Genomic DNA, 17,445 nt, shown 5'->3' on the forward strand with positions numbered 1-17,445 from the left:
AATAGAGCCTGAACATTCAACACAGAGATAACACAGTGTCAATTTTCTAACTGAACCAAGCCAAAATAAATCTGATTAAAGTTTCATCCCTGCTTAACCCTCATGCCAGCTCTTCCCATTCTGTGACAAATAGCAACAATAATCTCTATCAGTAAAGCTCCTTTAACATAGCAAGGTGTTCCATGGTTCTTCGACAGCGTTATAGAACAAAATTTGATGCTCAGTCAATGAGGAGATTTTAGGCCAAATAACCAAACTTGGTCAAAGAGTTAGGTTTTCAGGAACATCTTAAAAGATGTGTGTGTGTGAGAGAGAGAGATAATGAAGTGGTGAGGTTTAGGGAGGAAATTCTGGGATTGTTGAAGACTCAGTCACCAGTAGTAGATTGATGAAAGTCGCAGATGACCAAAATCCAGAGTTGGAGACATTCATAGATCCTTTGAGATTGTAGACGAGAGGAAGTTACAGAGGTAGACAGAGACAAAGTCACAGATATACTTAAAGGCAACAATGAGAACTTTACAATCGAGTCATGCCAGACAGGGAGCAAAGGGATGATGGATTATTGACACTCCATGTGAGTTAGAAAATGAACAACAGATGACCTTAAGTTTACAAGGGTACAACATGGGAGGCAGGCTGGAAAAGCACTGGAATTGTTGACTTCACAGTTAATAAAGGCAAGTGTGTTTGTGTTTCATAATACAAGCACTACTTCACACAAATCAGACCTTGTGTGACTTTCTGCACTTGTCATGTAACAGAGCCAATTTCAAGCATCAACATCTATTTTGTTTCCTTTTTACTTTACTATCACAATGTTTATTCTGGCTCTCTGGAAGTGCTTTTTTATGACTATCTAATTTCTAAATTGAATATGAGAGCTAGTGACGCAAAATATAGTTGTTTGCACCTTTGGAACAAATCTCTAAGGAAGTGGGATAAGTCTTACCTCATGACAGAGTTCTGAGAATGACTTTCAGTGGCCTCCTTTTCTTATGTATTTGCATAAATGGGCTGATCCTCAGTGCTGCGTGTTCTTTCTGTAGGATAACTATGTTTACAAATGATAATAATATGTAACTAATGGTTTGACCCTCATAGGAGAGAAGGGCATCAGGATAGAATGAGCATGTAAAGAGAAACGTCTGAGACACTACACTAAAGGATTGTGTTAAGTAACCTACAATGTACAGATGTAAGTAAAGAAAAATGCAGCAGAACTGTCGGAGTCTTACTTAAAAATAAGAAGCCAACAGCCCTCAGGGACATTGAATGTGTAGATATACACTGCTCAATGATATTACGGACTCATACTTGCAGAGGCAGGTGAGGGGAATAGGTCGGGTGTGGGCTTGTTGAGCTGAAAGGCCTGTTTCCACACTGTAAGTAATCTAATCTAATCAGCCGCCATCAGCCATACAGCCACTCCAGCCACGACCACCACACGATCGATTACATAATTTCTGTCCTTGCCGCTCGACAGCCCGCAGCCACGGCTGACTATGCTGCCTCCACAACCGCCAGTCAGACAACTATGAGAACTACTGCTGCCGAAACCAGTGCGAGGCCTAACCGGAACAACACTTCTGACCCCGTTGTTGCTGCTGCAACAGCCATTCATGCCCCCACCGACCTCACCTACACCACGTGTTCTGCCACTTCCGCCCCCTTTGTTGCTACCACAGCAGTGACTTCCGCCCCTACCGACATCATGCTACAAGGCCACCACTTCTGCCCCCAAGGCTGCTGCTGTTGCAATCACTTCCACCCCCCACTGACACCACTCACCTGAAACGCCGATGACACACCCCCTGTGGATCCCGCAGTCACCACCTCCAACCTCCCAATGCTCCAAGTGACCGTCGCTTCCGTAAATGATGTCACCACGGTCCCTCTACTACCACGCCCACTCCAGTTACAGTCTCCCCCCGCTACTCCCAGCTTCAGCCCTACACCAGGTCCCAGCTCCCAGCCCTGCCAGGTTTTCACCATCCCCCCCCCAGACCTCCCTCTCACTGAGGATGAATGATCAGTCCTCAGCAAAGGCCTTACCTTCATCTTCCTCTGCTCCTGGATCAACAAATTCAACACATATTGTGACATCAAACACTTCTTTCCTCCACCTCCACCTCTGGGCTTACTTTTTCCATCAAGACCCCCACTCACCTTCCAAGGACCCCTTCACTCACCTCCAACACACCCCATCCACCTGGACACCCCGTGCCTGTTTGTTACCCGCTCTCTATCTCTTTATCCAACTGCCGCAACATTGACTGCCTCAACCTGTCCACCCCCCTCACCCACTCCAACCTCTCACCCCAACAATGTGTAGCCCTCCACTCTCTCCGCTCCAACCCCAAACTCACCATCAAATCAACAGACCAGTTTGGTGCAATGGTAGTTTGGCGCACTGACCTCTAAACCATTTAAGCTAGAAGCCAACTTGAAGACACATTCCCGATGAAGGGCTTTTGCCCGAAATCCGACTCTCCTGCTCCTCGGATGCTGCCTGACCTGCTGTGCTTTTCCAGCACCACACTCTCGACAATGATGGCCAAGGTTATTAACATTTCCCAAAATAAATAGAGGACTAAGGTTGTGTGTGGATCTCTCTTAGTTAAACAGTGGGGTAGGGAGGCAAATCCACCCTCTTTCTTCAGCCAACAATACTTTGGCAAAATTGGCAGCAAGCAAGCCTTTCACAAATCAGAATGTAGTGCTCAAAAGTCAGCCAACTCACATGTAATGGTGGTTGAAACATTGAGCTGAAAAGTGTACTATTGATTGGTTATACCAGTGTCGATGGGAAGAGAAATTCCACAGAGTCTCCATGGGGATCATTGAGGTACCACAAAGTGCAGAGCAACAGTACACAAATCAGCAATGTTGCCAGGTCTTTTGAAAGACTTACAAAACAATATTTTGTCTTGCCGTTCGAGTATCATAAATAGTCAAATACCTGCGATGCCTTTGGTTTCCTCAAGATTTCTAAAAGGCCAGGGGCAAGGTTAGCAACGTATTTATTTGACTTCAGAGGGAAAATGTATTTAGTGCTAGTTGACTACTGTTCAAGAGCATTTGAAGTGACACTGCATTAACGAGCTGTACTTTAGTAACCTGCAATGTATGTGTGTAAAAATAGGAGTGTTAAAGTACATCAGGAGTGAAAGAGTCCTATTTAAAGATAAGGAGCGACATCCTTGGGGACATTGTATGTGTAGACACCCACAGACCAAGGTTACTTCACACCAGTATCTAGATGAACAGATGTAGCAGTAACTTAAAACACACAAAAAAGTTCTTTGATGAGCTAGGCCTGAAGCATTATGTGCTGGTATCCTGGGAAGTAACTATATCATGGACTACAGGTAGACCACTTGTCATAGGTTAGTGTGATCACTGATTGGTCACATACTACATTTCTAGCCATATTCAAGCCCTAAAGTCTGCAATGATATGCAGCACCCCTAAAATTTATCAAGTCCTCGCCACATTTTTGATCCATTTTGGTTCCCAATCGATTTTACCATTTTTATACTTGTTTTCAAATCCTTCCAAAGCTTCTGTCTCTCCCCAACTGCGTAACTTCTATCAGCCTGACAATCTTCCATGATGTCTTGCATCATTCCAAATCTAGTGACTTGCTGATCCCCAGTCATCATCAATGAACCATTGCCAGCCATGTCTTCAGTTTCCTAAGATCTACTTTCTTAAATTCCCTTTCCCTCTCTCTTCTCCAGGAAAACATTGAGATTTCTATTATTACTTATCATTATAATTTCTGTCATTCCTATGTTCACCTATTCTAATATCTCCTTATGAAACTTGGGGTCAAAGTTTGTTTGAGAAGGCTATGATGGAATTATTTTATTTAATTGAAGCCATTATATCAATGGAAGTTGTTATCTTCCAAGGGTACAGCCTGTGCTTTTGAAGAAAAAAATACCCATTTTCCACAGGGGAGAAGTGGCTCAGTCACAGACAGCTGCCTGAGTCCATTAATGTATATGATAAAGAAAATGCTATCCTGATATAGTGACAAATGAAGGAAATAGGCTGGATTTCTGGGAAATGCTGCCATTTATGCGCCTCTGAGGTCTATAAAACTATGAAGAAAATCAAGGGAATACTACTCAACTGTGACACCTGCTATCTGCTACCAATCTAGGGGAAGCAATTTCAGAGCCTATACATGTGCATTATATTTATGTATCAGAACCAAGGAGACTGATTCCACTTTCTCCCCGGTAATTAACTCTCTGATGAATTTCCATCATGTTGACCACCACACCCCCCGCTGCCTCTTTCCACAATAAAAGGTACAAAGTTGGTGTGCAAGAGAGAGAAGGTGAATTATATGAATGCACGGAAGCTGAAACAGTTCCAAACACATACGTTATTGTAAGGGTTAAACCATTTTGTTCAGGCTTGATCCCCAGAAGGCGAGAATGAAATCAAATTTGGTATTCTTCCAAGGCATGTTTTTATTTCTGTACATTTTATCATCACATCTTATAGTGCGGGGGAGCAAGCAAAGGCTTATTCACACGTAGTTGTAAAGTTTAAAGAACATAGATCAAAATCAAATTGAACTGAAATTGAAGTTTTACAATTTATGGTGTACTTAAATTCAACTGAATTGCTATAAAATTGAAGTTCTTCAAAGAAATGAAGTAATTTAGAATGATCTTGCTATCTTCCAAAAGCAGTTACTATGATCTCAGGTAGAATAGACACTCAGACTGTTTGCAAACAAGTTTTCAGTATTTCACACTCAAATCCTGAACAACAGCTAGATTTGGATGAGAAAATAATATTCGTGGTACACGAGTATAGCAACCACCATCTTCAACAAGAGAAAGTCTAACCAACCATTCTCTTTAATTCTTACCGTCGTTTCCATCAATGACACCCAATGGTAAATAGTAAAATTACAGTTTTAACATAACAAATATAGTGGTCAATATGTGAACAACATGGTCCCACAAGCAACAATGCCAAAATGCCAGAGCATCTGATTCATGATACTCATCAAAACTTAATATTGACCTGGGTACTGAGTGAGTGATCCTCTTCTTTTTTCTTAAATAGTGTAATGGAATCATTTATGTCCATGTAAGTGGGAAAACAAACATTTCAGCTTACTATCTGATTTGAAAGTCGCATCTTGGACAGTGGAGTATTTCTTCAGTACTGCACTCACTTATCAGTACAGATTTTGTGTTTAAGTCTCTGGAAAAGGCATTGAATCTTCCATTTCAGAGGTAAGAGTGCCAATACTGAGCCGCCAGAAGCCTAACTAGATCTGTTGTGTAAATGCCGTGGACCTTAGAGCAGGGCAGAGGCTGTGAATTCGTGATATATCTCTTGCCTCCTCGAAGTCTTTCTCCCGCCAATGAGGCACTATTGTCCCAGAATATTAGAGCCTGGGGTCCTGGATTACTCATCCATAGTGATATTTCTCCTATGCAACTTCATTCCCTGTTGGAATGAATCAAATGAATTAAAGTCAAGAAACCACACTGTTCAATGAAGAGCCAGACAAGGAGCAACCAGTCAAAGGGCAACCAGTAGAGGATTTCATAGGACTCCCGAGAATCATGGTGACACCCAAACAGAAGACATTGAGATACTAGATTGGCATAAATATTTTTCGCTGTTGTCAACATATAAAGAGTTCATTAACTGGGTGTCTGGATAACAAGACCAGTGACAATACCACTAAACCATCACCTCCCTGTCTTGCTCATCATTTTCTATGAGATGGGGTGGAACGATCCTGTTCTCTGGTTATCCCTGTTGGCTTGGTAGATTTGGGCAGCCATCCCCTGGTGTCTTTTTAGCCTGGAGGGCCCAGAGACGAGTGTGGTTGCAGGAGGTTTATAGAGAAGTTGGGCATTCTGGAGTGAGCTAAGAAGAAGTTATGGGGGTGTCTCACCCCTTTTCTGTGGATACCTGCTGCCCCTACCATGTCTCTGTGTGAGGAATGGGTATCTGGTGTTTTGTACAAATCCCTTGTACCCTCTCATCTTGTTATTGATATAGTCCTGTAGGTATAACAATGGATTGCAGATTTATGCACAAAGCTGACAGAAAGGGAGTATGCTGGAGTTAGCTGCCCAAGCAATTACTAACCTGTCCATGGAAGCAGCCAGATGCACAGATGCCAAAGCTAGCACAGAACAGATAACGTTGGTGGATTCCTTTATAAAGCACAGAGAAATAATCTGAGACTACCTTTTACAATTGAACTAATGGGAAATTGGAGAAGATTAAAACAGATTTAGCTAAACTGAATTGGTGATTTAGGTTAAATAATCGATTAATACAGATGTAATGAAGACATATAAAGGGATACTTCAGAATATATAGAACAGATGCATTTCAAAGAATAAGAAAAACTCTAATGGGTACACCCGCTTTCAGTGGTTAATCTGAAAGGTTAAAAATAATATTAAATTGTAAGAAAAAACATATTCTTGTACATTGACAGCTGATGAGTAGGAGTATTGGATAAAATGTAGGGAAACAGCAAACAGTGACCAAAAAATTGATAAGGAATGAAAGGATTTGGAATGCGAGAGAAAGCTTGCCAGAAATATTACAATAGACAGTTAGAATTTCTAAGAACATTTGGAAAAGGAAAAAAGTTAACAAAGTTACGTCTGATAGAATTTGTTATGATCAGACCCTGATGAAGTTCTCCCATTCATTATAGTCCCAAATGGGATTTTCCAAGTTACTGAGCTCCCAGGTGAAAATTATTCACTATCCCCTCACTCCCAGCTATCCATAGCAAGGATTAATTTGAAAACAAACCCTTATCTTATGAATAGTTTTCTACCAAATCAAACGAACTTTTGCCTTAACAGGAATCAATTTAACCAGACTTTTCTGAGTTAACTGCAGAGTGAATTTATTTGTTACTAAACATGAGAAGAAATAATAATGCAGCCCAAACACACACAGGTTAGAAATAAGAGAGAAATTCAAAAAAGATAAAAGTCAAAGAAGACAAACTGAGTTTTCTGAGTTCTTGCAGAGTAGACAATGAGACATTGCAGCCATTATGTTAAGTAATTCTGTTATCACAGATGTTGATTGATAAACAGTTGATGTTTAAATGTTTGGCTTTGCAGGTCAGCTGGAACAGCTTGGTCCTGTTCATTTTGACAGTAGTTTCACTTACTTTCTGTTTTGTGACAGAGTGAGGGATTGAGACTTTCTTTTCATCTGCAATACATGGATGAATAGGGGTTTTCCTGGCAAACATCTTCACACACTCAGCGGTTGCAAATTGGTCTTTAAGCCCTGTTTTGTTTGTTCCTGGAAGAGTAAATGGAAGAATGCCTTTCAAATCATGTATCCCATATGAAATATAAATACAGGAAATGCTTCACTGCTGAGAGGAGGTATTTAATTGTCTTGCACTTCTACTTTCGAAGTCATTGTCTTGAAAGCTTCTTCGGCACCGTTAGATGTGACATTCTAGTGACCACTTGACGTGGAGAATCATCCACCGGTCTTGCAGACTATCATTGAATTGCCTTACACAGAATTTACATGCTTAGTCCTTTATTGGTTGTATGTCCCCATATTTAAAATAAAACATGCTATAATTAAAAGTTCAATATTTCTGTCAGTGATCTGAGGTTATGATCCATCATCATGGCATGGTGGCACAGTGGTTAACACTGCTGCCTCACAGCGCCAGAGACCCGGGTTCAATTCCCGCCTCAGGCGACTGACTGTGTGGAGTTTGCACATTCTCCCCGTGTCTGCGTGGGTTTCTTCCGGGTGCTCCGGTTTCCTCCCACAGTCCAAAGATGTGCAGGTCAGGTGAATTGGCCATGCTAAATTGTCCGTAGTGTGAGGTAAGGGGTAAATGTAGGGGTATGGGTGGTTTGCGCTTCGGCGGGTCGGTGTGGACTTGTTGGGCTGAAGGGCCTGTTTCCACACTGTAAAGTAATCTAATCTAAATCATGTTGCTTCCTCTGCCTGTCAAATGAAAAGAGATTCATCCTCATACTCATTTCATTACAAAAGGAGGAAAACAAAAAAAAACAACAGATACATTCCCACATACATTCATTCTTTTTGTCGTGGGCAGAGTTATCACTACAATTCTAACCAGGTCTGTCTGGGGTCTGGAAACAACATCTGTAGGTCATCACATTGGCTGGCTGTGTCCAGTGTGTGGCTGCTGTGGTAGTGCACTTGAAAAATGGGTGCCTTGTTCTCTACCACTCTATTCACCAACAGCTCCAGGTCCTTGTCAGCAAACAGGGGAATGAGCTTTCCTTTCCTTTGACCGTGTGTTCAGTCATAATGATTGAGCACTACAGTCGGAGGCTCCTTTCCTGGCTTGCATAATCTGCAGTGGCATGCAGCTGAGCTTAATATACAATGTCAGAAGTGCATGTGCTGAATCTGTTCGCCTGCAACCAACAATCAGTTTTCTTAATTAAAACTTCATAATGAAAAACAGAGGATTATATGAGAAAAGTCACATGCTATGAACCACACTCAAAATGCTGCAAATGAGAAAACTACCATTGAAAGTGGGACTACTGCAGTTTGAAAGCTCTCTCCTTGTTTATGTTGCTTAGTTACCTAAGAGATAAATTAAATGAGCCATCCAGCAAATGAGCCATCCAGCAAATTAGCCTTTATCATTTATTCATATCCTGCAGCTGACTAACATCACATTTAAATCTTTGTTCCTCTTAATTTGCATATATCTCAAATGTCTAATATCTCCTGAAATTGGTGAACTTACATAGCATTTTTCCACCAATTGGACCATGGTAATAAACACTGCATTTGGCAAAACTACACTCAACTATAGAAAATGAAAGAGCAAATAGCACTTTCTATCTTTCTAGGTTGCCTGGGATTTGACAGTCAGAATGGTAGGATTCAAGGCAGAAGGTTGAAAATTTCTGAAATATTTTACAATCCCCATTATGTGTAATGGCGCTTGATCTTAAAATAAGACAAAGACAAGTAATACCATAGAACTTTCTGTACTGTATGGGAAGGTGTGCAATTTCCTGTTAGTTTTGTGTAATAAAATCATCAATCTCTGTAAAGAATGAATTATTCTTCCTTGCTAATATTTCTTTAATATAAACAAAGTTTCTTTTTAAAGTGGTATGTATGGTTGGGAATATGGTACCCCATAAAATTAACCCTGAGAAGTGGGATTTGAGCCCAGTGCATTGTGTCACAAATGGAATACTGCAGATTGTCCAGAGCAAACCAAGAACACCGTAGGAGAGTAACCAGAAAATAAAATTGTGATAAAAGCCAAGTACTGTGCATGCTGGAGATCAGAAATAAAAACAGAATGTGCTAGAGAAACTCAGCAGGTGTGGCAGGAACTGTGGATAGAGACATAAGACAATTAACATTTCAAGACTAATATGACTGTTTGCAAACAAGTCAGGAACACAGAATAATCCTTTTTACTCAGAAAGTGGGGAGAATTAGATTAGATTAGATTAGATTACTTGCAGTGTGAAAACAGGCCCTTCGGCCCAACAAGTCCACACCGACCCGCCGAAGCGCAACCCACCCATACCCCTACACTTACCCCTTACCTAACACTACGGGCAATTTAGCATGGCCAATTCACCTGACCTGCACATCTTTGGACTGTGGGAGGAAACCGGAGCACCCGGAGGAAACCCACGCAGACACGGGGAGAATGTGCAAACTCCACACAGTCAATCGCCTGAGTCGGGAATTGAACCCGGGTCTCTGGCACTGTGAGGCAGCAGTGCTAACCACTGTGCCACCGTGCCACCCTTTAATGGAAAAGTTGTTACCACAGCAACTAGTTGAATTGAACATCATAGATGCAATAAATGGGAATCTGTGATAACATGGAAAGGAAAAGGGAATTGAGTTTTATGAGGATTCTCTGACTGAGGAAAGAGTTGTGTAGACTGAAATGCCTGTGAGAACCATTTGAGACAAATGATGTTTCTATGCTGTGAATCTAAGTGTCGTTTGTTGTTTCATTGCGTTTGCAGATTTTCCCCGTGACTGCATCAAGCCTAAGGAATCCATTATGACCAGACTTCTTGTGAGCAGTTTTGTGTTATCAGCAACAATTACTTTGGTGAGTCAAGCAATGCCTATAAATAAAGGCACCTTGTTATCAACACCAAAGCATGTTTGCACTGAAATGTTATCATCCACTACAAAAGATTTGTTTATCTATGTTTACCTCTGCATCTTAATATTGTATTAAATCTTTGCCAATAATTGAATTCGTAGAAATACAACCTCATTTTATATGATGTGAGAATAAAACCAAATAATTATATGATGATAAGTTCCCATTAATCACAATGAAAATCCCAGAGTAATGGAATATTCCACTTCGAGAGAATGAAAATAGTCAGAAAGGCGTATTGTCTGTTAACTCACCATCTGCCAACCAGTAACCAGGGGACAGTAGGATAGGGTTGACTCATCAAAATGTGAAGGGTATATGAGGTTGTTTAGCAGTTTGACATGGGGAGCCAGGAGATTTGGGAGGTTTGGTGGTTTAAAAGTGAACAGATCCCGAGGTTCAGAGTGTTGTTTCCCAGACTGCTGTGTGAGGTGAGGGAGGAAATTACAGGGCTATAACCCAAATACTTAATTCCTCTCTGGCCACAGAGGATGTGCCAGAGGCCTGGAACATAGCTAATGTGGTTCCACTTTTTAAGAAGGTTTGTAGAGATTAACCAGAAACTAGTACATTTCACATTAAACTATTGGAGAAAATTATGAAGGAGAGGGTTGATCTGCACTTGGAGAGGTAAGGTTGATCATGATAGTCAGCATGGCTTTGTCAGAGGGAGGCATGCCTAACAAATTCGAGGAGGTGACCAGATGCGTAAATGAGGGTAGTGTAGTTGATGTAGTTTATATGGATTCAGAAAAGCCTTTGACAAGGCCTCATTGGGGAGACTGATGAAGAAGCACATGGGATCCAAGGTAACTTAGAAAGTTAGATCCAAAATAGTCTTAGGATAGAAGGCAGCTTGTGAGGCTAGAAGCAAGTGTTCAGTGGCGTACCATGAGGATCAGTGCTGGGTCCCTTATTATTCATGATATATATAGAGTCATGGAGGGAATGATAAACAAGTTTCCTTACACTTTATCAGTTGTGGCATAGCTTATAAGAATAAGGAGTTGTAGTATACAAAACATTGGAGTACTGGATGCAGTTTTGGGCACCACACAATGGGAAGGATATAATTGCAATGAAAGGGATGTGGATGAGATTCACAAGTATAATACCTGAGAGGAAGCATATTAGCTATAAAGAGAGGCTGGATAAGTACAGATTGTTTTCTTATGAGCAAAGAAGGCTGATGGAGGACTAGATAGAGGTGAATATAATTATTTGGGGCATGGGCAAGGCAGATAAAAGAAATTGTTCTTCTTATTGAAGGGACAGTAATGAGAAGACATAGTTTAAGGTGAAATGCAGGAGGTTGAAAGGAGATTTAAGGATATTTTCAGCTAGAGGATGGTGGGAATCTGGAAAGCATTGTGTGGGAGATTAGTAGACAGGGCACCTCATCACTTTTAAATGGTATTTAGATAAGGACTTGAAATGTCATTAATTCAAGGCTATGGACCAAGTGGTAGAAAGTGAGACTAATATAGATTTAGTGTAGATTTTTATTAGTCTAGATTTGATGGGCCAAAGGGCTTCTCTGAATAGTATGGTTCTACGATTCTATGAAAATTACTCACTACTTTTAGTTTTAAATTGTACTTTTTTCCTGTAGAGGAAGCATGATTTTATAAAAATAAGATGCATTGTATAAATAATTTCCTATATGTAATGAACTATCTAGAGACTGATAACTTAAAACACAAGATGTGAACTCCCAGTGACCAATTTAAAGGAGCTCCCCAACAAAGTTTCAAATTAAAACTTTTACTGTAACAAAATAAAAACAACCTCAACTAAACTTTAACTTGATAGGTAACCAATACTCAAAGCTATAGAAATAATAACCTTAATCAATGTCTTTATATAGATAATAATTCTACAAAACTTTGTATACTTTATTCTCCACAGGATTACAGGCTTGATACAGAACAATCCACCATTACTTCCAGCTTCCAATGGTTCTCGTTTTTCCATTTCACTGAATCTTTATGATAAATAACCATCCATATTCTTCTACTCAAGCTTTTCATAAATTCCAGAATTGACTTCCATAAAAAAATGTGCACTGCAGTTATTTATTGTCCCAGGTTCACCAGTACAAATATTGAAGAATATCTAGATGGTCACAGAATGCATCTATTTAATCAGAAACCATTTTCCCTCCTTAGTTCTGCCTTTTAGCTCCATAAGATATTAAAACATAGGAATAGAAGTAGGACGCTGAGTCTGTGCTGCCATTCAATGTGATCATGGCTGAACTGATAACCCTGAAAGTCCAGTTCCCACATTTTGTTCATAACCTTTGATTCCCTCACTGATTAAACATTGGTGGATACCTGGAATTAACCTATTGTGCCTTCTCTGGGCTGTCTCCAATAACAATATATTTTTCCTTAAATAAGGTTCATAGTAATCCAGCTGTGGTCTGGCTAATGCCTTGTATCGCTTTAACAAGATCTTACTGTTGTTCATCCCTTTTGAAATAAAAGCTAACAATTGATTTGCCTTCCCCATTAGCTGCTGAACATGGAGGCTTGGTTTTTTTCTGATTTATGCAGAAAGATGCTCAAGTTCCTCTTTGCTACAGCTTCCTGCAGTCTTTCACAAAGTTCCAGCAGCTTTAATCCTCCTGCAGACCATATCAGCTACAGCGTATTCTTTCTTTAAAAGCTCACTCTTTTTTTCTGTCCACAAAGCTCTGAGACAGAAAGTCTGTCCTGCAGTCAACCCAGATAGTCCTGTCTTTGTTCTCAGCTATGAATATTTTGAAGCTTTTATGGGCGGCACGGTGGCACAGTGGTTAGCACTGCTGCCTCGCAGCGCCAGAGATCCGGGTTCAATTCCCGCCTCAGGCGACTGACTGTGTGGAGTTTGCACGTTCTCCCCGTGTCTGCGTGGGTTTCCTCCGGGTGCTCCGGTTTCCTCCCACAGTCCAAAGATGTGCAGGTCAGGTGAATTGGCCATGCTAAATTGCCTGTAGTGTTAGGTAAGGGGTAAATGTAGGGGTATGGGTGGGTTACGCTTCGGCGGGTCGGTGTGGACTTGTTGGGCCGAAGGGCCTGTTTCCACACTGTAAAGTAATCTAATCTAATCTAATCTAATCTAATCTAGTAGGTCTCTGTGAGGCCCTATTTCGATGATAACCAAGCTACGAGGGCTTGTTGTCGAACAGACTTAGTAACAGACCATAGAAAATTAGAAGGCCAGACAGAAAGTGGACTTAATTCTCAAGATATCTGAGAAAACCTCCTCCCTCTGGAAAATGTAAGATTCAGGTGAAACAAAGAAAGGAGAAAATTAAATACATTATTTCTTATTAGCAATGGCATAGTTTTCCTGTTTGGTAAACTTCAATGTAATATCATTATCCTTTTTTCCAGCTTTCCCATTAAGGTAGTATTAAGATTAAATTGTTTCCTAAAGGCTTTGTGCACAAGACAACCACATACATGACAAGTATCATCATTGGTTAATGCGTGTTATTGTCTTTTTTTTTGCTTCTGGAGTGAATAATCTAAACAATCTAATGAGATGGTGGCCTAAAGATCACCACTAATAAGTGACCAGATGGCTAATAAAAGTTTGTACTTAAATTTGCTGTTGCTCATTTACTTCTGTATTGCTGATTTTTTTACATGGAGAGTAAATTATGTGCTAAAACGCCACACAGTCAGCTTGGCAATGAAGTAGCAAAAATTATTATTGGCAAAACAATGATTATCTTCCAAAGGCAGCATTTAAACTCCTTCATTTATAAAGAAAAGATTAGGGATACGCTGAGTGATATGGTACTTAATTGCATGCAGCAATGGCTCACGAGTCATTTTGCCAATTGCGCACCAGAAATGCTGATCTAGGAGAAAAGGATGAAGTGACTACAGTATTTGAAGCTGATCAGCTCCTCTCCCCTCAAATGCTTTAGATGGGAGCTTGAGAAAAAGTAGCAAAAGGGATAAATTTCGATTCCAGTACCTGACAGATCTTGCCTCATATGGTGAACAAGGTGGTCAAATTAGAAAAAAAAGGTAACAATAAGAATAAAGTTACTTTGAAAGAACATTTACTTGACATTAATCTGTATTTAGTTTTATACTAAATCTTTTTAATAGAAGCCGATGCTATATTACTGCTGTGAGAGGAAATAGAATGCTTTATGCTTAATATGAACAATCATTCCACAGAATAGGAGAAGTGATTGTCTGATGTTACAAATCTAACTGAATAATTATAACCATTTTTAAAAGAATCTTCATTCAGAAAAATCCTGTACTACCTAGAAATAAATATTTGCACACTAAATTAGTTTTAACACCTAATTTGAAAGGCATTCTTCAATTCAAACTTTTGTTGTTGGTCTGGAAAAGCAAAGTGACTTTATAGTCATCATCTGTGAGCAAGTCAATGTCCTCATCACTTTCATATCTTTCTCACTCATGAGCACAGTGACTAGCGCAACAACAGTTGTGGTTAGTGAGGTTGAGTTGATAGCATCAAGTGAGTTGTAGGACATGGGTAGTGGCTGTTGAAAAATAGGTGTCTGCTGCCTCTACTACAGCATTAAAAACCTGACATCAGAAGGATTGCATTTGAAGTAAATCTTGCATTTGACCATATTTTCAGGGACTCATAAAACATTTTGCAGCCAATGATCAGTTTTGAAGTGTGATTACTATTATTTTGGAGTCATTGCATCAGCAATTTGTGCTCTACTGACATATCCGTGGAGAAATCCTCAACATCACAGAATCTAAGCATAATGGAAGTAACGCTCATGAATGCACACAGTCTCCAATCTACACTGGACTTTCTGATCAGGCTTCAAATTCTCGGAAGTAGTAGATTCAACAAGGATGCATTGTTCATGATCCACTACAAATAGGGGAAGCCTCAAGGTAACACATTTGGAAATCATCCAGATAACATGAAAATAGGGAAATTAATCAGTTGTATTCAATTCATGCTCTATGCTGAAAATTACTATGATTGTGAAGTAGCACAGCAAAGATGTGCATTAATGATTGATAGTAAAGAGAGCAATGTCCCAAAAAATAAATAAAGTTACTTTACTTTGTAGTGTGGATAAAAATGTTCCTCAGCACTTAAATAAATGGAATGTTACTAAGTGCTGCACACCAGTATTCAGAAGTTGGCTACTTATTATTAGAACTTTGATCTATCTATGGTTAAATTTTAAAGTGAGTGGGACTTTTGGCAGGTTAGAGGATTAAATCCAACACAATTAACAATGCATTATGAAGCCTGCTCCAACTTGTTGGTAACAAGGCATGAGTAATCCATAGCCTCAGTTAAATCTCTGGGGACACAGGGCCCAATCCTGTCAAGCATGCAGGTGCATTTTGATCCAGTTAATAAATCTGGAATGGAAAACTAGTCTCAGAGAAGCTGACCTTGAAACTATCATCAATTGGTTTGAAAACCCATCTGGATCGCTGGTGTCCTACAATGATGGAAGTCTGTCATCCTTACCTGGTCTGTCCTACACACAACGCCAGACACACAGATGTGGTGGACTCATTCTGCCCTCTGAAGTGGCCCAAGAAGTCATTCAGTTTAAGAGCAGCATGGCATTGGTAATAAATGTTGGCCTTGCCAGTGATGCCAACATTCCATAAAAGAATTAGAAGAGAGAGGGATTTTCAGGATTTTGACACAGTGATATAGTGAAGGCAAACAACATATTTCCAGGTCAGGATGATGTGCTGCAGGCAGGATAAATATACTTTGTTGCCATGCATCTGCTGTCCATGTCCTTTGAGGAGATAGTAGATTTGGAAGATTCTGTCAAAGAAGCCTTAGAGAGCTGCTGCAGTGCATCTTGTAAACAGTGCACACTGGCAATGTGCATTGGTGGTAAAGGAAGTGAACATGGAAGGTGATGGATGAAATGCCAATCAAATGGGCTGCTTTGTCCTGGATGGTGTTTAACTTTTTGATGGGAGATGCACTCATCAAAATAAGGGACGAGCAGACATTGCTGACTGGTTTGGTAGTGGGCAAGCTTTGGACATTCAGAAAGCAAGTTTCTTCTTTCAGGATTTCTAGCCTCTAACCTGCTGTTTTATCCACAGTATGTATATGCTTGGCCCAGGTCAGTTAAGAATGCCGCTGATGAAGAATTCAATGCTAACCCACCTTTTGAATGCTAAAGGAAGTTGGTCAGGGGATGGTGGTGGCAGAGTGGTAATGTCATTGACCTAATAATCCAGAGGCCCAGGCTAATGTCTTAGAGAGAGGTTTACATCCCATCATGATAGGTTGTCAAATTTGAATTCAATAGACATTTGAAAGCAAAAGATATGCTAATGGGGACCAAGTAGCCACTATGGATTGTCGTCCAAAAACCCATCTTATTTACTAACATCTTTTAGGGAGAAAAAAATCTGTTGTCCTCACTTAGTCTGATATGCATGTAACCCCAGGCCCACAGCAATGTGAATGACTCTAAACTGGATAATTTGAAGTGTGTAATAGTTTCTGGCCTAGTGAGCAACATCTCATGAAGACATTTTTGTAAAAGTTCAAACATCATCCCTGTAAGTGTCTTATATGTGATGTACTCAGGAAACTGGTAAGGCATGCTGGAGTCCATGCATGATAAACTAACTGCTTACAATGGATCTTGACTTCATTGCATTGGAACGATCTATCTTAAATATCAATATAGCTCATTGAAATGAACACCTGAAGTCTTTTACATCATTTATATATCAGAGCATTCTAATATTAGTCCATTACATGCACAGACCCACATATTATCATGACCTTCAACATGACAAATTTATCAGTCACAAATGCAAAGATTTCAGACTGCAACATTGCATCTGTCCACGAACTGATTAATTCTTACTCAATCTGGTATAATGCTATTGGTAACTTTAAAGGCATTATAGTGTTAAATCTGAAAGATGGCACCCAATCTAGCATCAGCCCTTTCCATAAGAGTGCAGCATTCACATTCAAGTCAAGTTCAAAACTGGAATGAATTCCATGGCACAAATGTCAAACATTATTCATTATGGTTTGAAGATAAATGACACTGTGTGTGCATGTTTGGATCCAAGACAATTCGCTAACACATTAAAGAGAGGTTCACAAAAGAATCCTACCTTGGAAGAGCTTCATCCTAAATTTTCAAGCTTCAAGCATTTTTTCAAGCTTAATGTCAAGAGTGGATATTAGTTCATACATCATCCTCTGGATTCACAGGCATTGACAACTTTGGAACACCTTTTGGTAGG

General features: G+C 40.0%; 1 protein-coding gene across 2 annotated transcripts in view; it reads left to right on the forward strand.

Moving 5' to 3' along the window:
- Positions 1 to 17,445, forward strand: part of calcr (calcitonin receptor) — a 277,357-nt gene that overhangs the window by 74,704 nt on the left and 185,208 nt on the right. For both annotated transcript variants that reach the window (XM_087987149.1, XM_087987150.1), the window contains exon 2: positions 10,041 to 10,129. In XM_087987149.1, coding sequence (XP_087843275.1) covers positions 10,079 to 10,129 — 51 coding nt within the window. In that variant the 5' untranslated portion in view covers positions 10,041 to 10,078. The remainder of the gene's footprint in view (positions 1 to 10,040; positions 10,130 to 17,445) is intronic.

The sequence above is a fragment of the Chiloscyllium plagiosum genome, unplaced genomic scaffold (genome assembly GCF_037043375.1).
Source record: "Chiloscyllium plagiosum isolate Xiang-an unplaced genomic scaffold, Cpla_swu_hap1 HiC_scaffold_5, whole genome shotgun sequence".
NCBI lineage: Eukaryota > Metazoa > Chordata > Chondrichthyes > Orectolobiformes > Hemiscylliidae > Chiloscyllium > Chiloscyllium plagiosum.